This window comes from Drosophila elegans, unplaced genomic scaffold (genome assembly GCF_018152505.1).
Source record: "Drosophila elegans isolate 14027-0461.03 unplaced genomic scaffold, ASM1815250v1 contig_149, whole genome shotgun sequence".
In the NCBI taxonomy this organism is placed as follows: Eukaryota; Metazoa; Arthropoda; class Insecta; order Diptera; family Drosophilidae; genus Drosophila; species Drosophila elegans.
In genome coordinates, this window is record NW_024545513.1 from 24,058,376 (window position 1) to 24,078,818 (window position 20,443).

The 20,443-nt window shown below is 47.9% G+C and overlaps 6 protein-coding genes across 7 annotated transcripts; 2 read left to right on the plus strand and 4 right to left on the minus strand.

Moving 5' to 3' along the window:
- Positions 1 to 89: 89 nt before the first annotated feature.
- Positions 90 to 644, minus strand: LOC108134872 (28S ribosomal protein S14, mitochondrial). The gene is made up of 2 exons (XM_017255363.1): positions 524 to 644; positions 90 to 463 (listed from the first exon to the last, which is right to left on the minus strand). Exons 1-2 carry the CDS (start codon positions 584 to 586, stop codon positions 140 to 142), a joined length of 387 nt encoding a protein of 128 aa, XP_017110852.1. The 5' UTR covers positions 587 to 644; the 3' UTR covers positions 90 to 139.
- Positions 645 to 984: 340 nt separating this feature from the next.
- Positions 985 to 4,941, plus strand: LOC108134871 (N-alpha-acetyltransferase 16, NatA auxiliary subunit). 2 transcript variants are annotated; one of them, XM_017255362.2, is made up of 7 exons: positions 988 to 1,082; positions 1,149 to 1,338; positions 1,733 to 2,221; positions 2,314 to 3,101; positions 3,176 to 3,603; positions 3,675 to 4,327; positions 4,433 to 4,941. In XM_017255362.2, exons 2-7 carry the CDS (start codon positions 1,282 to 1,284, stop codon positions 4,688 to 4,690), a joined length of 2,673 nt encoding a protein of 890 aa, XP_017110851.1. In that variant the 5' UTR covers positions 988 to 1,082; positions 1,149 to 1,281; the 3' UTR covers positions 4,691 to 4,941. The 2 variants fall into 2 exon arrangements, with proteins under 2 accessions (XP_017110850.1, XP_017110851.1); XM_017255361.2 differs by having other exon boundaries at positions 985 to 1,338.
- Positions 4,942 to 7,091: 2,150 nt separating this feature from the next.
- Positions 7,092 to 17,031, minus strand: LOC108134877 (5'-3' exoribonuclease 1). Its single transcript, XM_017255373.2, has 11 exons — positions 16,855 to 17,031; positions 15,696 to 16,790; positions 15,331 to 15,642; positions 13,270 to 13,734; positions 12,938 to 13,206; positions 12,526 to 12,845; positions 11,563 to 12,456; positions 7,867 to 9,056; positions 7,680 to 7,781; positions 7,534 to 7,611; positions 7,092 to 7,381 (listed from the first exon to the last, which is right to left on the minus strand). Exons 1-11 carry the CDS (start codon positions 16,927 to 16,929, stop codon positions 7,310 to 7,312), a joined length of 4,872 nt encoding a protein of 1,623 aa, XP_017110862.1. The 5' UTR covers positions 16,930 to 17,031; the 3' UTR covers positions 7,092 to 7,309.
- An 871-nt stretch (positions 17,032 to 17,902) lies between these two features.
- LOC108134927 (NADH dehydrogenase [ubiquinone] iron-sulfur protein 4, mitochondrial) lies at positions 17,903 to 18,855 on the plus strand. The gene is made up of 3 exons (XM_017255447.2): positions 17,903 to 18,074; positions 18,149 to 18,478; positions 18,556 to 18,855. Exons 1-3 carry the CDS (start codon positions 18,025 to 18,027, stop codon positions 18,734 to 18,736), a joined length of 561 nt encoding a protein of 186 aa, XP_017110936.1. The 5' UTR covers positions 17,903 to 18,024; the 3' UTR covers positions 18,737 to 18,855.
- LOC108134926 (splicing factor U2af large subunit A) lies at positions 18,783 to 19,812 on the minus strand. The gene is made up of 2 exons (XM_017255446.2): positions 19,617 to 19,812; positions 18,783 to 19,550 (listed from the first exon to the last, which is right to left on the minus strand). Exons 1-2 carry the CDS (start codon positions 19,728 to 19,730, stop codon positions 18,852 to 18,854), a joined length of 813 nt encoding a protein of 270 aa, XP_017110935.1. The 5' UTR covers positions 19,731 to 19,812; the 3' UTR covers positions 18,783 to 18,851.
- Positions 19,777 to 20,379, minus strand: LOC108134928 (protein kish). Its single transcript, XM_017255448.1, has 3 exons — positions 20,251 to 20,379; positions 20,070 to 20,179; positions 19,777 to 20,002 (listed from the first exon to the last, which is right to left on the minus strand). The coding sequence occupies exons 1-3, from the start codon at positions 20,251 to 20,253 to the stop codon at positions 19,897 to 19,899; spliced, it is 219 nt and encodes a 72-aa protein (XP_017110937.1). The 5' UTR covers positions 20,254 to 20,379; the 3' UTR covers positions 19,777 to 19,896.
- Positions 20,380 to 20,443: the final 64 nt, after the last annotated feature.

Sequence of the window (20,443 nt, forward strand, 5' to 3'; positions counted from 1 at the left end):
TTTATACCGGCAGCGCCCGATAGCACGCCTATCGATAGACGACGGGTCAGCTGTGAGGGCACCAAAACCGATAACAAAGATCTGGCAAGTTGACAACTAAAATGGTTTATTTTCCTAGTTTGCTAACAGAAAGGAGCCGCTACCACATGGCGCGCTGCACCCCGGACAACTTGTTGTAGTCGGCCAAGTGCCGCCAGACGATGCGACTCAGCCGGTACTTGTGGACAACTCCCCGCGGGCGTGACGTAAGCGCACAGCGTTCCCGTACTCGGACCAAAGATGAGTCGCGCGGAAAGGCTGCGATCTCGGCGTCGGCCACCTCTCTCAGCTCCACGGGCAGGATGTCGTTCTTGCGCAGCGAGTTGACCCGCAGCCGCTCCACGGCGTGCTCCTTGACGCACTTTCGCCGCTTTACGTCGCGGATCATCTTCCAATCGGCGTACTTGGTGCGCACTTGCTGCAGCTGGAATTGTCAATAGGTTTAGTTTCCACGCTAACTTGTTTGGATTACTCCTCCACTTACTCCGCAGCCGGCTATCTGCACCGATTGACAAACGAAGCCCCCGATCCTGGCCAGAGAATTCATGTTGCTGCTCCTGCCGGTGCTCTTCCTCTTGCCTCCAATGTATGGAGCCCGAACTATCGAGTTGACTTATCGATAGGTCTGATTGCCAGGCAGCTGATTCCCTTTGCAGGTGACTGGCACTTTTCGGGGAAAATTTTTTAAATGCAGTTGTATGGTAATTAGCAGTCATGTGCGAGAGCGTAGCATGCCGTGTGGAATTTGTTGTGGAAATACGTAGACCGTCTGCATGGCTACGAAGACCCCAAAAACAGTTTTAATTAAAGACCAGCCGCCCTTTACATAACCACCACCACCGCAACGCGCGATTCAAATCGAGCGCGTTCACTGTCATTCGCCATTCAGACCATTCACCGCGAAACGCGGTCACGTGTGCCTGTGTGGGTATGTGCGCGAATGCGTGCATGTGTATAGTTGTGGTTCCTGGTGTGCGTGTGGCTGTCTCACGTCGAGTTAGAAATTTGCTCGTGCCCGCAGTTCGCTGTTTTCGCCTTGTGCGGTGTGTGTCTTCAACTCAACCAACTGAATTCAGCTCCCCAAACAGCCGAAGCATCCGTTTCCGCAGATTCCGCAGATCCCGCAGTCCGGTGCAATTCACGGCGATCCAGGCGATACCCAGTCAGCAGAGCAGCTGAGGAAGAACAAGAGCCGAACCGACCCGACGTCGAGAAGAGGAAGAGAGGAGCAGCCTTGCAGAGATGCCTTCCAGCGATCCCCTGCCGCCCAAGGAGGGTGCGCTCTTCCGCAAGCTACTTGTAAGCGACGAGGGCTCTGCCTTCTGTTCTGCCCACTGCCCACTTTCGGCAGTTGCTCCTCCAACACTTCAACACTCCAACAAAACACCCCCACCCTCAGCGGCCGGCTTCGGCATCCATGTGCTTTTTCGGCAAAGTGCAGTGGAGTGGCTATTTTTGGCAGGCGGCGGCGGCAGCAGCAGCCGAGCAGAACGCTGGCCAGGATGCGGGGCTCCGGCACGGTGCTCCCGCTGCTACCGCTGCTGCCTACGCTGTGAGCCGCCCGAGAGTGGCATAACCTCAAAATGTGTCGCTGGGCGGGACGATGCGTATTGGAACCACTGACCTAATCCCAATCCTTTCGTTTCCCTCTCTCTCTCTCTCTCTCTCTCTCTCTCTCTCTATCGCCCACCAGAAAAGCTACGAACTGAAGCAGTACAAAAATGGCCTCAAGCTGGCCAAGCAGATCCTCTCGAACTCCAAGTACACGGAGCACGGCGAGACGCTGGCCATGAAGGGGCTCACCCTGAACGGACTGGGTCGCCGCGAGGAGGCCTACAAGTACGTCCGGCTGGGGCTGCGCAACGACCTGCGCTCCCATGTCTGCTGGCACGTCTACGGACTGCTGCAGCGCAGCGACAAAAAGTACGACGAGGCCATCAAGTGCTATCGCAATGCGCTCAAGTGGGAGAAGGACAACCTGCAGATCCTCAAGGACCTGTCGTTGCTGCAGATCCAGATGCGCGATCTGGAGGGCTACAAGGAGACGCGCCACCACCTGTTCACGCTGCGACCCTCGCAGCAAGCCTCCTGGATCGGGTACGCCATGAGTTACCATCTGTTGCGGGACTACGACATGGCCAACAACATCCTGGAGACGTTCAGCGCGTCGCAGACCTCGATTGTATGTATTGTATGCCGGGGGCTACCCGCCGCCCCATTGCCACATTGCCCCATTGTATCCGTCGCCTAATTATTTATCCCTCTACTCCGCAGGAGGCGCACGACTACCGCCATTCGGAGCTGCTGCTCTACCAGAACCAGATACTCATCGAGTCGGAGCGCCTGCAGCAGGCCGTGGATCATCTGATCGAGTACCAGGCCCAGATCGTTGACAAGCTGGCCGTGCGCGAGACCATGGGCGACCTGTACATCAAGCTGCAGCAGCAGGAGAAGGCGGTGCCCATCTTCGAGTCGCTGATCCGCCGCAACCCGGAGAACGTGCTCTACTACGAGCAGTACATTGCCGCCCGCCAGGTGACCGAGCCCAGTGCCGTGGTCTCCATCTATCGCGTGTTCCAGGAGCAGTATCCGCGTGCCCTCTGTCCCCGCCGCCTGCCTCTGAACATCGCCATCGGCGCCGAGTTCCGTGTCGTGGCCGACGAGTACCTGCGGCGCGGCCTGCGCAAGGGCATTCCGCCGCTCTTTGTCAACGTGCGCACCCTGCACCAGATTCCGGAGAAGGCGGCCATCATCGAGGAGCTGACGCTGCAGTATTTCGAGAATCTAACTCGCTCCGGTCACTTCTCTCGCGAGGACGCCGACGCCGGGGTGCCCGTCGAGCCGGCCTCGGCGCTGGTGTGGACGGCTCTGTTTCTGGCGCAGCACTACGACTACATGCGCGACACGGACCGTGCCCTCGAGTACATTAACGTGGCGATCGACCATACGCCCACACTGATCGAGTTGCTCATCACCAAGGGTCGCATCTTCAAGCATGCCGGCGATCCCGTGGAGGCGTACGTCTGGCTGGAGGAAGCGCAGAGCATGGACACGGCGGATCGGTGAGCATCGCCTACTATTGACTGGGCCTGGGCTTTCTAAGTAGCATAACCCTTTGGTGTTCCTCTACCCGTAGTTACATCAACTCCAAGTGCGCCAAGTACATGCTGCGCGGCAACATGGTGCAGGAGGCCGAGGAGATCTGCGCGAAGTTCACCCGCGAGGGCGTCTCCGCCATGGACAACTTGAACGAGATGCAGTGCATGTGGTTCCAGACGGAATGTGCGCTGGCCTATCAGCGCATGGGTCGCTGGGGCGAGTCGCTGAAGAAGTGCCACGAGGTGGAGCGCCACTTTGCCGAGATTGTCGAGGACCAGTTCGATTTCCATACCTATTGCATGCGTAAAATGACGCTGCGCGCCTACGTGGGCCTGCTGCGGCTGGAGGACGTGCTGCGCCAGCATCCCTTCTACTTCAAGGCGGCCAAGTGCGCCATCGAGGTGTATCTGCGTCTGTACGACAAGCCGCTCAAGTCGGAGACGACCATTGAGGAGATTGACATTGGTATGTAAACTTGTGACTAGTTTCGCCCATGCCTGCCCACTGCTACAATTCCATTCTTCGTTTCGCCACAGAGAACCTGCCCCCGTCGGAGCTGAAGAAGCTGCGCAGCAAACAGCGCAAGGCCAAGAAGAAAGCCGAGCTGGAGAGTGCGCAGGCCGCACAGGCGCAGGTGAAGCGCGAACAGCATCAGAAGTCGAAGCAGCAGGCGAACCAGGAGACCGATCCCGATGCTCCACAGCTGGACGAGCTGGTGGCCGAGAAGTTGGAGCGCACGGACGATCCGCTGGAGAAGGCCATCGACTTCCTTAAGCCGCTGCAGCAGCTGGCCAAGGAGCGGATCGAAACGCATCTGCTGGCCTTCGAGGTGTACTATCGCAAGAACAAGCTGCTCCTCATGCTGCAGTCCATCCTGCGCGCTCGCGCCGTCAATCCCGCGCACCCCGAACTCCACAGCTGCATTATTCGATTCATGAAGTCGCTGGCCAGCACCGCCAAGCAGCAGCCGTTCAATGATCACGTACAGCAGGTGCTGGACAAGGCCACCAAAGAACTGATAGGCAGCAAGACGCCCCAGCAGCTGAACGACGAGTTCATTGCCAAACACAACGCTTCCATACTGCATTTATACGAGGGCGCCCGCAGTCTGTACGAGCTGGACAATAGTAAAAAGGCCGCCGCCATCAAGCTGGTCACTAGCTTCAATCTGACCAAGATCCGTTTAGAGGTGAGCACCCGTTACCCCAATGTCTACCCTTGTCCAATCCTTGTCCACCCTTGTTTACCCTTTTCTATCGTTGTTTACCCTTGCAATTGAATTTCTGCTCTGCAGGAGGCCACCAAAATCTACACAGCGTTGCGGGACGGCGATGTGTTTGGGGAGTGCGAGGCCGAGGCCGCTCTCTATCAGCAGGCGTGCCATGAACGCTTCCAGTTCGCCCGCATCTTTCGCAATGTCGAGGAGCTGGAGGCCCAGCTGCAGGAGAAGGAGGCCGCCAAGCTGCGCGCCGAGGAGGAGCAGCAGCAGTTGATTCATGTTGAGTCTAGTGAAGCGGTGTCGGTTTTGGCCACCGCAGCGGCAGCGTCTTAGGACCAATCCAACACTGCTACACAATACACACGGCCGCAAAAAACATAACACCCAATGGCAAGAACGGCAAGAGCAGTAAGAACGGCGAGAACAGCAACCACAGATCTGCGGCAACAATAATGAGATGAAGCGAACCTAACAAACAACAACAACAGCGACAGCAACAAACAACAACAACAATATGAACAGGAATAAGCTTAGCTCTATAAACAACGGCAACCACAATAAAATTCACTATTAACAACAACAAACGAATTGACGATGCTATGATGAAGAGGCTGAGCTGATCGCTGATCTGAGCAAAGCAGAGTTTAACTGATCAATAGTGATCCATAGTTGTTTCGCCAGAAGACAAGTCGATGTAGAAACATGGGCATGGGAGTCGCATGTCGTTTCCGACTCCGCAAAAATATATGAACGCAAGTTGACACTGTTGTAGGATTTTAAAAGTTGAAAATTGAATCGAATGGAGAGAACAACCTATGTCTATGACAACACTTGCTGGCTTTTTTTCAATAACCTTTTATTTTTTATTATTTTTAACGAATGCATTGTATGTACATATAAAGTCGTAACTAATTATACGCAAATCAAAATCTTAATTCGTAAAAGAAGACAAGTCTTATAATTCTAGATAGCAATTTTTGCACGATTACAACTTTAAACGAAGCACAGCGAGCACTTGATGATAATGATCAAAACTGGATAAATTGAGTACCCATGTGCTTGGTGTCTTGTCTCCTAGCTATTTGAAGTCGATGTTTTTGATTCGTCTTATAATTTGCATTGATTAAGTAACCAAATTATACCACAAGTCGCAATACAATTAATGCTAAACATTCAAATATGTTGTACGACAATCTTATGTTTTTAGCAACAATCAATACATTTTTTTATTAAAAATATTCATGTCGTTGTAGAGGATAGTACACAAATCCCAGGGGCGAAGGACAAAGGAATATAAATATACAGTTTTTATTGAATCATTTGAGACACAAATATTTTTAATAACATTTTGGTCAGAAGTTTATGCAACAGTCCTACTCACCCTGCATCGTTGCTCATTTATGAAAATTGTCGCTTTATACGATTTATGAGGACATGACTAAAATCTGACGACTATATGCTGCATTTGACTTGGGCACAATCACGACAAAAATAGATTTTAGAATCCATTTTGAGTTTTAACAAAATCGAAAGACTATGTCGTGTAGCTGCAAAAGAAACTGTTGAATACATTTGCATATAATTTGGGGGATTCTAAGAGTTTTTATAAATCCGATACAATAAAATCAGAATCGATTTTGATTATAAACTTTGGCTTGTGGAAGTTGGTTTTTTCTTTTTTATAATTATTATACCCTTGCAGAGGGTATTATAAGTTCAGTCAGAAGTTTTCAACGCAGTAAAGGAGACATCTCCGACCCTATAACGTATATATATTCTTGATCAGCATCACTAGCAGAGTCGATCTAGCCATGTCCGTCTGTCCGTCCGTCTGTCCGTCCGTTTATATGCAAACTAGTCTCTCAGTTTTAAAGCTATCTGCATGAAACTTTCCCAAAAGTTGTCTTTCTATTGCAGGTAGTATATAAGTCGGAACGAGCCGGATCGGACAACTATATAGTATAGCTCCCATAGGAACAATTATAAAAATAAATTTTAAAAAATTATAACTTTGGTGTTTTTTAATTTTTTTTTAGTTTTTCGAGATATAGTAATGGTTAAATATTTCAGAATTATGTTTTAAGTTTCATCAAAATCGGACGACTATAGCATATAGCTCCCATAGGAACAATCGTATAGCTGCCATAGGAACTATCGAATAATTAAGCTGCAAATCATCATAGCTTCAATGTTTCTAAACATACACGCAAGTAAATCATAATTTTAACGTTTTAAAGAGTATTTAGTTTTTGAAATATCTGCAAGGGTATATGAACTTCGGCTTGCCGATGTTTGCTTCCTTTCTTGTTTTTTATATAATCTTCGGCTTTCTGAAGTTAGCTTCCTTTCTTGTTATTGTATAAAAATGACATAATTAACAGAAATGTCAAAATTTATTAACACATTCTAAAAGTTTTCTCAAGTAAAGCAAAGATTAGGTCAAAATTTGAAGTACGAGATTAAATGGCTGAAGTAAAGTCTCCAAAACATTGAAAGCTTTTTATAACACAGGAAACAGTTTAACGAACATTTGCAAAACAGGGTGTAAAATAGTGCTACACAGCTTGCTAGTATGTAGTATATTTTCATAAATGTCCACTGGTAAATGTTATAATACTTGTGTCCCAGTACATCCAGTAAAAAACTCATATAGAAGGGTGTTCATTGTCAGACCTTGGGACTCAGGATCTTTTGTAGTAAATAGGATATCGTTGAATTAAACGCACGAAGTGTATAAGGGAAAAATTGAGTTTATTACAAGGAAATAAGAAGATGAGTCAGTCTCATTTCAGGATTCAGACTAGGTAAGGAAATCAAAAAGTTTATATTTAAATCAATTTTAGCGTAATATCTAGGTGGGTTTAAACTTAATCTCTAAATTTCATGTGTTTGGGCTGTAGAATAGATCATACTTAGATTCATTCGGAACATCATTTGTGTGGCATTATCGTCTCAATGCATTATATAATCCAAATCAAACTTGGCCCCAATTCGAGGGGTTCGCTGTTTCCTTGGCTTGTTTACCTGCCAATGATACAAATACTTTAACATATAATAGTTTTTTACAGGATTGACGAATTTATGCACCTGTGTGCAAAAAAAAAAAAGAGAATATCGGAAACGGCATCCTTTCATTTTATTTCAATACAATTGCATTTAAATCAAGATAGATTCACCTGGCTTGAAGATGATCCTACGGATACATCCGTGGTGGCTATTGTGTCGAATCCAGTTTCGGACTGTGAAGTGGATGGCTGCTTGTGTTCAGAAAATATATATTATTTCGATGTCGACTACACAGACAGGCGTCCGTATTGCTCACCTGAATCTTAAGCGTTTGGATCAGCTCAGCAGTCTGTTCAATGGTCGATTTCTCCGGCTGACTAGAACGCGACTTTGTCCCAATGGTTTCCGTCAATGATTTCTGCATTGGAAAAAAAGGGGGAGAGGAAACGAATGGCATTCAAATTCAAAGCTCTGACCCCTGAAGTGTAAAGACATTCCCTCACCGGTTCGGAATCCTGGCGACCCGTGCGCTTTGTATTCTTCGGCCGATACGCCTGTATGGGTACAAAATCCTGTATGGACGAGTAACGCGGTGCCACATTGTTGATCTCCTTCAGCTGCTGGCCAGGCGGTTGATATTGTTGTTGATGGTACTGTTGGTATTGCTGTTGCTGCTGTTGCTGTTGCTGCTGCTGTTTCATGCGCACGTTGTTGTTGAAGGCACTTTGTGCAGCTATGTTGTTGCTGGGACGTGACTGATTTCCATTGTTAAACGGAGTGGAGTGGGGTTGATTCGAGAGCTGCACATGCACCTGGAACTTAGGCTGGCGCTGGAACTGCGGCTGTTGCTGCCTCATTTGGGGACCTTTTAGGGATCGCTGGTCCATCTCCGCTCCCGGATGGACATTTCTGTACCACTGCTGACTCTTGATGCGATCAGCATCATGCTGTTTTTTCTGCTGCTGCTGCTGCTGTTGCTGTTGCTGCTGCTTCTGGGCCTGCTGTTCCTTTTGGGCCTCTTGCTGCCAGAAAAGCGGTGGCTTCGGAAGATTCTCCAGTGAGAAATGGGCAGAAGTCACGGGCAATTGTCCGCTAGCTGGAGCTTGATGCAGCGGTGCGGCTAGAGGTGGCGGAGAGTCCTGATCCTGGACCTGGTTTGGGTCCTTCTTCAAGCCCAGCAACGACATGAGTGCCAGGGTCTGAGCCTGTGGCGTAGCTGTTGGTGCCAATGGCGCTGCCGTGGGAGCAGCTTGAGCCGGAGCAACGGACGAACTGCCGCCTTGCTGCCGCGATGACGATGACGATGACGATGTGTTTCGCCAATTTTCTGGCGGGGGCTGCTGCGACTTGGTCGGTGGAGCAGTAGCACGTTGCTGGCGCCAGTTGGCAGTTGGTTCCGGTGTGGCCTGCACCTGCGATTGCGACTGCGATTGCGACTGCGATTGCGGCTGTGTGTGTGCCGACTTGAAGCGGTCCGATTTGGCCTTTGGGGAATCAGCACGCGTCTTGAGAAAGTCGTCGGCTATCTGTGTCTTCATCGTGATCGGCATCCAGTCGGAGCCAGCGGCGGTCATGTAGCGACTGCTGGTCGCCTGTTGGGACTCCCGCAAGTTCGCACGCTCATTTTCGGCCTGGTTCCTGATCTGCTGAGGAGCCTGCGACGGCTGTGCAGCTCTGTCCTTCTGTCCTTGCTCTGAAATAGAAATTTGCTCCATTATTTGTAGTCGAACGATGTATCTGGGCTGAGGCCGGGAAGTCAACTGAGACTTTGTGAGATTTAAGTTTGCAGGTTAGACCCCCGCCTACTAAGAATACGTTTTAAAACCCTTGCAGTGTCAAGGAACTGATCCGATAAAACCATCATATCAGGCAAAAAAAAAAGCAGAGAGATATTAACATTATTCTTAGAAAACAATACAATTTGTGGGAGCTAACGAACGGGACGATTTTTAGCCCGATCAGTTTATACATAAAACAACACAGGTGACAAACTTCGGCAAGCCAAAATAGTTGTAGTTATAAACGAAAGTGGTTAAATACACAAGACTCCTGTTTCTTAATTTGTCCGATAAACAAAATCATGTTTAAAAAAACCTTTGACATTTTTATAGCTTTTCAAAGGAAATAATAATTTATAATTACTTAAAATGCGCTTTTCAATTTACTGCAATTAATATCAATATTTTACAATTAAAGAAAATAAATTCAATAGAAATCAAAGCAGTTAATGAATATTTTACAATTATTATAAGTCAAAGTAGTAAATAAATATTTTACAATTATTATTATTTATTTTACAAAATTAAATTCAATCAAAATCAAATACTTTTACAATGTCAATATTTAGTGAACTTTATCAATTGATTTTTTTAATTAATCGGGAATATTTCCATTAATGTAAAAGTATTGAACTTGTATCGTCATGATAAAAAACAAAAATAAATAACCATAAAACCGCGTTTATCTACACTTTGTATTGGAATACTAATGTTTTACTATTTTGTTTTTTAAATTAAAAGTTAAAAGTAAAAAATATTGTTTTTTTCCAAAATATTTCAAATTTTTCTAGGTATAAACTATGATAAATGTGCTTTTTTAGATTTGCCACATTTAGTTTGTAATAACCCATTTGTAGCTTTACAAAAATATGAAAATATGTTTTAAATGTGGCTTTCAAAGTATTTTTGATTTCCATTTACACAAGCTGAAGACTACAATTATTTTAATTATTTACCCTTGCAGCTAATATTCTATAAAACGACAATTTTTGGATTTGTATGCGTAACATAATTGCTTGAAAACAATAAAGCTGTGACGATTTTCGGATGCAATTTTGGATCGTTTCTATGGCAACTATACGTTATTATCCGATTTATATAAAAGTAACAAAGCTATTCTAAAACGATAATGGAGTATATTCGTATAAATTTAAAAATATCGAAGCTATATTTTTATACCCTTGCAGAGGGTATTATAATTTCAGTCAGAAGTTTGCAACGCAGTGAAGGAGACATCTCCGACACTATAAAGTATATATATTCTTGATCAGCATCACTAGGCGAGTCGATCTAGCCATGTCCGTCTGTCCGTCCGTCTGTCCGTCCGTTTATATGCAAACTAGTCTCTCAGTTTTAAAGCTATCTGCATGAAACTTTCCCAAAAGTTGTCTTTCTATTGCAGGTAGTATATAAGTCGGAACGAGCCGGATCGGACGACTATAGCATATAGCTCCCATAGGAACAATCGGAAAAATAATTGAAAAAAATTATAACTTTGCTGTTTTTTAATTTTTTGTTTAGTTCTTAGACATATAGCAATGGTTAAATAATTCAGAATTATGGTTTAAATTTCATCAAAATCGGACGACTATAGCATATAGCTCCCATAGGAACAATCGGAAAAATAATTGAAAAAAATTATAACTTTGCTGTTTTTTAATTTTTTGTTTTGTTCTTCGACATAAAGCAATGGTTAAATAATTCAGAATTATGGTTTAAATTTCATCAAAATCGGACGACTATAGCATATAGCTCCCATAGGAACAATCGGAAAAATAATTGAAAAAAATTATAACTTTGCTGTTTTTTAATTTTTTGTTTAGTTCTTCGACATATAGCAATGGTTAAATATTTCAGAATTATGGTTTAAATACGCAAGTAAATCATAATTTTAATGTTTTCAAAAATATTTAATTCTTGCGATAGCTGCATGGGTATATGAACTTCGGCTTGCCGAAGTTTGCTTTCTTTCTTGTTTTCATTTATATATAGACTCGGTTGTAGTCTTGGGATCCGCCCCTTTGAAATTGCAATCGACCTGCAACAGAAAGATGACTTTTAAGAAGAGTCTGGCTAGATCGACTCTTGTAGCAATGCTGATCGAAAATATATACTCTACGTTGCTTTGCAAACTTGTGACTAAAATATAATACACTCTAAAAGAGTATAAGAGCTCTGAGATTAAACATTTTTGACATTGTCGTTCCGATCAAACTTAATCTGCGTACATATAAAAAAGGACGATTGCGTTTAATCTGGACTCGGTTATGGCTATATCAACTCGTATAGTTATGCTGATCATTACTATAAACACTTTACACACACAACACTCTGCAGGGGTATTAAACAGTACAATACAAGTTCCAATGAAAATATGGTAATGCTCCCTTCGCAAATGCGAATTCCGAGTAAAGCACCCACCGTTCGTAAAGATGACCACCAGGGCGTTCTCGGGCACCTTGTACACCCGGTCCGGGGCGATGCCGTGGATGTCGTTGCAGTTGGGCACGGCCCGGTCGAACAGCACCTCACAGAAGGTGTCGACGGCGTGCACGCACTCCAATCTGACCGGATTGGGATCGGTGACCGGGTGGATGCCGATCACGGTGCCCTTGATGCCCACGGGCACCATGTAAATGGTGCGCACGATGATGACGCGGTCGAAGAGACGCACTGGACGACGGGATCGGTAGGCCTCGGGCAGCGTGACATTTGGCTTGATGAGCAGGTGCGGCTTCACCTGCAGCTTGACATCCTTCACGGGCAGTGAGCGCAGCTCGTCGACGGCGGCCATCAGAAGCTCGACAGTCTCGCGGCAGACAGTCTTGGAGCCGCACGAGATGCGCTCCACCTTCATGTGTGGCTGCTGGCGCACCCAATTGGACAGATCCTCGACCTTGTGCTGGCCCACTGAGTGCGGGAAGACGTCCTGCTCGAAGACATACTCGCCGCGGTCGCTGCTGACGCCGAAGAAGGCCACCACGTCTGGGAAACGCTGGCAGTAGTCGCGCATCAGTTCCAGGGCCAAGCTGGAGTAGAACCACTGGTTGCCCGAGCGGCAGCAGTAGCCGGCTCGCTCCTCGTTCTGCCGCGGGTATTTCAGCTGCAGCCCAATGTTGTGCTTGGCCACGTTCTCCATTTTCTCGCGCCGCGGACCGAGCACCACCCAAACGGTGCCGGTGAGCCTTCCCAGCGCCCGCCCGTTGATGTTCAGGATGTGGCAGACCTCGTACGTGTTCAGCAGATCCTTGTCGCGCTCCTCCTGGAACATGCGTGCTGCCTTCACGTCCGGTTCCGGACGCACCCGTATGTTGACTGCAAGCAAACGGATGAGGATTACACACGTGGTCCGGATGAGACAATGGGACTACTCAGCGGTCTTACCCTGTATACGACCGCAGGTGTAGGCGAGCATTGGGTCCTGGACAGTGCCCTCGCTGCCGAAATACGGATTGCCGATGAAGAAGACCGGACTGCCGACGGGAAAGAAGTCCTCCACCTTGCGGAACTGCTTGCGCATGTTCTCCTGGACGGCCAGTTCGGCCACCACGCCCTGGGCGGGATAGCCGGTGACGGCGCTGCTCCACGCATCTCGCATTTTCAGCGACCCCTTGGCGCCGAACTCCATGGAGCTGCCGGCAAAGGTGCGCACGTAGACGAGCACGTCGTAGTTGGCGAACTTGATGCCCATGCGCGTGGTGAAGCTAAAGAGAGAGGCGGATGGAAAGACGGACGGAGAAGTGGGGCGAATTAGGAGCATTAGGCGCCAGGCGCTGGCAGCGGTTTCACACTCAACTGTTCCTGCAGCGACTTGCACTCCGAGTCGAAGCGACGCGGATCGTTCGGTGAGATGCCCTCCTCGTCCACGCGCTGCTCCCGCGTGGCCACGCGCACCACCTTCGCCTTGATGAGATGCGGCCAACCGATGTGCACCACCTGCTCCAGATACTGCCCGGCCACCGCCTCCAGGGTGTCCTCCAGCTGGCGTCTGCGCGGCATCAGCACCATGTTCTGATTGCGGCTCACCTGTTCGAACACCTTGACGCGATCGTGGCGCAGCTCGAACTGCAAGCGGTATCAAGTGGCATTAGGAGCTGCTGACTGATGACTGGGGCAGCGTCTACTCACGTCGAAGGGCAGGTGCTGCATGGTGGGGAAGCCCGGAAAGAAGACATGCCTGGCCGCATGGGGCAGCTCAACGCACACGCTGTGCGGCAGGTTGAGTGCGATTTCGTGCGACCACTTGGCCACCTCCGTGCAGTAGAGATGTGGCAGCGACCGCAGCGGCGGATGCCCGGCCATTGGGCCCTGCGACTCGGCACTGTGGTTGTACACGTACATCGGTCCGTGGCGGTTGCGCTCCCGCTCCGAGTTGGTCAGCAGCGCCTCGCACGGCACCATGGCGCTGAGGAGACGCCGCTCGTCGATGAACGGTATCAGCACCACCGCCTCCCAGTCGTGCTTCTTGCCGTTGAGGTCGCTCTCGAACTCCAGCGGATAGAACTCGGCCAGCGGGCTGCTCGGCAGCAGCATGAGGTCGTGGTAGGCGGACGGCAGCAGTTTGCAACTGGCCGCCGGTAGAACGGCCAAGAGCTGCGCAAAGAATCGAGAGGCGGGTACTTCAAATATATATCTTGTAAGTTTTTTATGTTATATTGCAAATTACCACTGCGCATATTGAATCAGCGAACCAGCGAAACTAACATACAATAATTATCTCATTTCGCAAATATGACTGCCATATTTAATTAAGGATAACAGATAACAAATCTTAATAGTTTCAGATTTAAAATTCATATAAGAAGCAAGGAAATAGAAAACTAACATACGATATTGTGATATCCCAGGCGAGCTTAAAGCCTCCAGCTACTTGAGCTCCTTGAAAACTCACTGTAAGCAAATAATTATAATTAATTTGATTGACAAAAAAATAATCACAATTTAATGATTATTATTCAAGTATTATTTGATCACTCATTAAATAATTGTTATTGTTTTGGGCAAAAATATATTACTCTAAAAATAATCATTCTTTTTTAGCAATCATTTTTCGATCCAAAATTTCGCTGAAAGTCGAATAACATTTTTTGTGTAGCATTCTTGAAATATATTGATTCTTAAGCTTATTAGGTGAATTTTTTTTTATCAAGGAAATAACAAGTTTAGAAAAACGGTCGAAAAAATGCAGCTGAAAATCGCAACAGCCTCATTGTTTTTATACATAACGCATAAAAATGAAATTTTAGTCGCTGTAAAAATATTTAGTTTTTGTAAAAACTTGCAGGATATTTCAACTTATTTTATTCTTTAAGCTTAAAAATAACCATAATAATACATCTTGAAGAAGACTTTCTTGGGCTACCGAATCTTTAAAATTAGTGGTCTGATTTGCAGCACTATTTTAAACATAACCTTTGACACCTGGTTTAGAGCGAGATAGGTATATAATCTTTAGTATTTTCAGTGCTATACTGTAGATTAAAACCTCATTGCTAAAACTTAAAATTTTAACTAAAAACATCAATCGTTTCAGTTCATAAGGCCAAAGTTCTTTTCAAAATTCGTTCGATTTTATTAACATGAAAATTGTAAATCACAAAATCTCTCAACATTTTCGGTTTTGAAAACCGATAATGGTAAAACTTTTATAAGTCCAAACTTTTTAATTTGAGCTTAATTAACTCGAACCAATATCGTTTAGCAACTAGATTTTGTACTATATTTTCTAGATATTTTGAATTTACCTTAAACGTGGCCCAAATATTTATTCCGTGCGAACATTCACTCCAGCTAAAGTCGAATTTTCCGAACAAAACTTAAATTGCATTTCTTTAAAGTCAATGCTCAAAATTTTTCACTTAATACGTTGAACAAATTCTTGATAATCTGCCAGTTTGTGGAATGCATTCTAAAGACGATTTATGTTTAATTCGGTGAGTTTTAAATATGTTACTTTTTATTGAGAAAGAGGCAATGGTCCTGTGCTAAATTAAGCACAGAAACAAGTTTAAAAGCTTAAAAGTATCAATTATATTAAAGCATAACATGAAGATCTCTAACTTCAAGTTGCTTTAATTGTGTTGTTTTCAGACCTAGTATTTGAATTGAACTATTCGAAAACCAATTTATAAATGAGAAGGGGAGTCAAGCTATGAGACTGCCCTCGGAGAGTAGAAAAGAGCAACTCACCTGCTGGAATGGTAGAAAGGGCGTCCCCAGCTGGAAGTTGATCTGCACCTGCTCGATGTTCTTGAGGTCACTGATGAAGGGGGCATAGTGGAAGGGGTAGTACCAGTCCCAGGACTGGACGCCGCGGTAATAGTAGTCGAGGACCCACTGCAGCGCGTTCACGTAGTGGTGGCCCAGCTCCTCGATCAGTTGGCTCTGCTGCATGTCGCTCTTGAACTTGTTGCGATAGAAGTTGCGTTTGTAGTTCTGGAACTCGTGCATCAGGCCCGCCGCCTCGTCGCTCCAGTCCTCCTCGCTGTCGTCCTCGTAGAGCTGTAAAAAGAAGGGGTTGGCAATGAGTGGAATCGAGGGATATGTAGGCCCACCTTCGTGCTTTGGTCAATGAGCGCGGCTAGGTCCGAGTCGTGGCTCTCGTTGGCGGTGATCTCGGCCACGTCGATGTCGAAGGCCTCCGTCTTGGCGTTCATGTACTTGAGGTCGTCGGCATGCTCCTTAAACTGGTCGAGCTCCACCTCTGTGAGGGCCGACATGAAGATCTGCAGGCGCCGCAGGTTGAGCTTGCCGTTCTCGTTGATGTTGCCGCCGAGGGTGGGGTAAATGCGAATGTAGGTGCGGTAGAGCAGGGGCAGGGCGTTGGAGGAGATGTGGAGGCAGGGCAGATGGGGCACAAAGTCGTTGCCGACCATGAAGCCCATCAGCACCCAGTCATCGATGAGCTGCGCCACATCCAGCCTCCGCTCCGGAGTGCTGAGGGCGTCGAACTCCAACTCCAGGTACTCCCGCAGCAGGCCCAAATGCAGCAGAAAGAAGCGCGTCTCCTCCACGGAGGCACGCTTCACGTTCCGCCCGAACTTGACCTCCTCGCGCAGCACCACGAAGTGCAGTTCGTGGGTGCACAGGCCCAGGATGATCAGGTCGGCGTCCAGGCCGTACAGGCAGTGTCGCGTGTTGGGATCGAAGTCCGGCTGCGCCTTCATATAGCGTATGTAGTCCATGATCTTGTGCTCGCCCTCGCCGGGCGTCTCCTGGCCACTGAGGATCACGGTGCAGCGCTGCCACAGCGGGTCCGTGGAGATCTTGGTCTTGAGGAAGGCGCGCAGCCCGTCCTGCAGCCGCACCATGAACTCGGTGCCCGGCGTGATGCAGTTGCTGTCGAAGCGCTCGTGCTCCCGCCGCTCGCCGCGCTGCGCCGCCTTCACCTCCAGCTGCTCGGCCTCGCGCGCCGACCGGAAGCGCCGGCTGCGCTGCTGGTTCATCTTGGCCCGCGGGGCCACACCGTCGACGGCCAGAAAGAAAAGGCGCTGCGGCTTGATCAGGTAGAACAGCTTGTCCACGTAGTTGAAGATCTCCTGGAATATCTGGTGCTCCTCGAGGTGGAAGTGGATGTTGTTGTCGTCCGGATGCGAGCAGTTGTGCACGATGCCGTTCATGTCCAGATACAGGTTGTCGAACTCGGGAATCTGCAAACAAAGGTAGCTTGTCGGTGCTTCACATGGCCTCCGCGTCGTCTCCACTTGCACTTACGCTATGCTCCCGCGCCAACTCGCTGAGGCACGGATACCGCTCGCTGATGTAGCGAAAGAACTTAGGAACACCCATCTTGCTGCTGTGGGATCTGCTGTGGGATGTGCTGTGGGATGGCTCCTCGCAACGCGTCCTTGGTCAACGAAAATTTTGGTTTTACTTGCGAATTTGATCTGTCGTGCTAGCGACGGCACTATCGTACGGTCAGTTCGTGTCGGTGGTGTCCTTCACTATCGCCAAAGTATCGAATTGTCTTTGTACCTAGGCTAGGTACAAAGTGGTTTGAAAAACAGGTAAACAGATTGCATATGAGTAACGTTACCATTAGTAACTTAAAAAACGATATGCGCCATCAATTCGAGAACTTGGAATTAAAACTTTTTTATTGATTCTGTAAAAAAAAAAAGAAAATAAAATTTAAGGAAAGAGCGACACGTAAGATATACATTTAGATTCAACTATTTGAGAGCTTCGTTTCAATTAGAGCCCTGCATAAGATGTGTCATAGATCCCTCATATTCTAAAAAATAGGTCCGAATAAATCAGGTCGAAAATTGATTTTTGATTTGAATACTTTATCTGATCTCATCGCTCGAAAACAGATCAGCATTACAAAAATACCGAAGGGCAATGGACACGATTCTCCCAGAAGTAACACTGTTAGTGTCCAATATGTCCGGTTAGGATTAATGTACTCTCCGTCTACTAAGCCAAAAAAAAGAAGCAAATTGATTGTTTTTGAAAACCCGAGATTTGCCGACTGGTAATTGAGCACAAAATCTTAAAACTTTTTTAAGTGTCCTATTTATTTAAAAAAAAAATGCATTTTAAAGGAACGGGCAAAAATTATAAAAAATGTAAATTCAATTGTTTTAAAGCTCCGTATCAATGTACAAATTAAAACCAAATTAATGTTCATCAAGTATACCATAACCAAGTAAATTAAAAATCTAACTGATCGTTTTTTGTACCTACGTCAACTTTAGCACGGACTCAACCCCAAGCCAATATGACCTGGCCACACGTTGACGTTCCCAAATCAAAACAAATCACACATCTGGTCACACTGACGAACAGCTGTTTTCTCAACTGCCAAACGCTTGTGTTCCAAATTTTACGTAATTCGTATTTGGAAGCCGATATTGTGATCACTCCAGACCGCTTAGCGAAATGTCGGCCCTCCGCCAAGTGATGTGCAGAGGCACCGCCTCCCTGCAGCTGTAAGTGGCTTCTGTTTCCCCTAAAACGACTTGCTAATCCATCTACATTTCCTCCGACCTTCGGCTTGCGGCAGGTATCAGGCCAATAAGTTGGCCGCCGCCCGCTGGGCATCTGCATCCTCAGCCCCGCAGGACAGCGGTCCACTGGACCCCAAAACGGCCCTGGCTAGGCCCGAGGAGCTGGACCAGCGCAACAAGCTGAGCGGCAAGATCACCGTGCCCACGGCCGTCAATCTGGGCCCCATTTCTGGCGTGCCCGAGGAGCATCTGAAGGAGCGGCGCGTACGCATCCATATTCCGCCCAAGAACGCCATGCAGAGCGGCACGGACAACATTAACACCTGGCAGATCGAGTTCGACAACCGCGAGCGCTGGGAGAACCCGCTCATGGGCTGGGCCTCCAGGTGAGTTATCAATGAGACAATGAGTTATCATCCATACAGAGCACTAACCACCAACCACCACCCACTACTGCCTACAGCGGCGATCCACTGTCCAACATGAACGTGCAGTTCGGATCCCCGGAGGAGGCCATCACCTACTGCGAGCGCAACGGCTGGCGCTGGTACGTCGACGGCGCCGAGAAGCCCAAAAAGGAGCGCGTCAAGAACTACGGCATCAACTTTGCCTGGAATAAGCGCACGCGCGTCTCCACCAAGTAGGAGGCTCCATTCGAGAGCTAGCCAGGATCATAGACAACAATTCAACTATTTTTTTTTTTTGCTTTGTTCATTATCTGAATACCTAAATAAACAGTCGGCTGGACTAGGAATTACTCTAATGGTCAGAAGTGTGGTATTTATGTTTCCCGTAGTGCTGCCTGCGGTGCTCTTGCTGCTCCCGATGTCTGTGTCCATGGCGGTGCCTATCTGGGCTGCGACTTCTGCTCCGGCTTCGTTTCCGGCTGCGGTGTTGCTCCCTGTGCCGCTCCATGTGCTCCTGATGATGCTCCCTAAGCTGCTGGTGCCTTTCCCTATGCTCCTTGTGCTTCTGATGGCTCTCCTTATGCTTCTGATGGTGCTCCTTGTGCCGCTCCCTATGATCCTTGTGCTCCCGATGCCTATCCCTGTGATCCTGCTCGCGTTGCCTTTGTCTCTGCAGCGCCTGCATCTGCAGATCGACCAACTGCTGCAGCTCCTCGTTGAGCGTGGGTTTGCTCTTGCGGTGGCGACGCTGCTTCTTCCGCTCCCTCCTAGTTTCGCCCACAAGCTCGGCAAAGGCGGCATTGTCCTGGAACTCTGGGTGCTTGGCGGTGTGCTGCAGGACGTGCTCATAGATCAGGAGTCTTTGGCTGGCATTGAGCCCTGCCTGCAGATCATCGAAGGAGGAGGGATGGACTGGACTGCCCTTTCCCACAATGCGCTGGATATCCGTGCTATCTAGCTGGAGGCTAAAAGCGGAATTGGTGCAGCAGGAGGCGGGCAGTTGCTCCAAAGTCTCAGATGCGAGTCCCTCATCGGTTGGCGACTGGTGTTCCTGCGGAAGCCCAAAGGACACTATTAGACCAGCTTCCGCCTGCCAACTTCGGCTGTTGTGACTTGCCCCGAGCACCCCCTCCTCGCTCCAGTGCAGGCGTTTCAGGAGGTCATGCAGACGCCTTCTGCTGGCGGCCACAAAGAGACGCAGCTGCTCTCGATCCCGATCTCCGCCAGACATAACTATTAATAGCCACAACAAAAAGAGCACAGACAACTGGGCAGTGTTGGGAAAGCCGAAAATGCCTGGCCAGTGCTGCAGAACGCAGTGTGTATTTACAAGACTTCAAAAGTCTGGAATCAGGATGATTTAATTATAAATAAATAGTGCAGCACGCAGTGGACACTCAGCTCCAAAAGAGGACGGTGAAGGCCATGATCAGGCAGGCGGCTCCCACCCAGGGCGACTTGCGCTCCCCTATCCTCGCCAGCTTCCAGAAAGTGCCCAGGAACCTGCGGTCAGAGATTGGAGGTTTGAGTGGGCAAACAGGATGGGGGATTCGGATGGAGAACTACTCACCCGGTTTTGTTGCGGTCGATGATGCTGGGGAAGAGGGAGCGCAGGTAGGCACAGGTGCAGATCAGCAGCAGGATGACCGAGAGCAGGCTCTGGAAGTTGAACAGGGCACTCTGTGGAATGGGCGGAAAGACGAAGGATTAGTCAACGGCACTGAGTCTTGGCCATGAGGTGCGTTTCATACCATGATTTTGCAAATCGGCTGGGGATTTCGGCGCTTGCAATAAAAACAAACTTCAAACTAGTGACGTGCCATCTGTTCGGCGACAGCGAACTGGTTCTAAGATCCGATGAACGACTGGTTCGATAGCATGTCAATAACATACCGCTGACCGTTTTTGAAATAACTGGACGGTTTATTGTGAATTTAATATTGT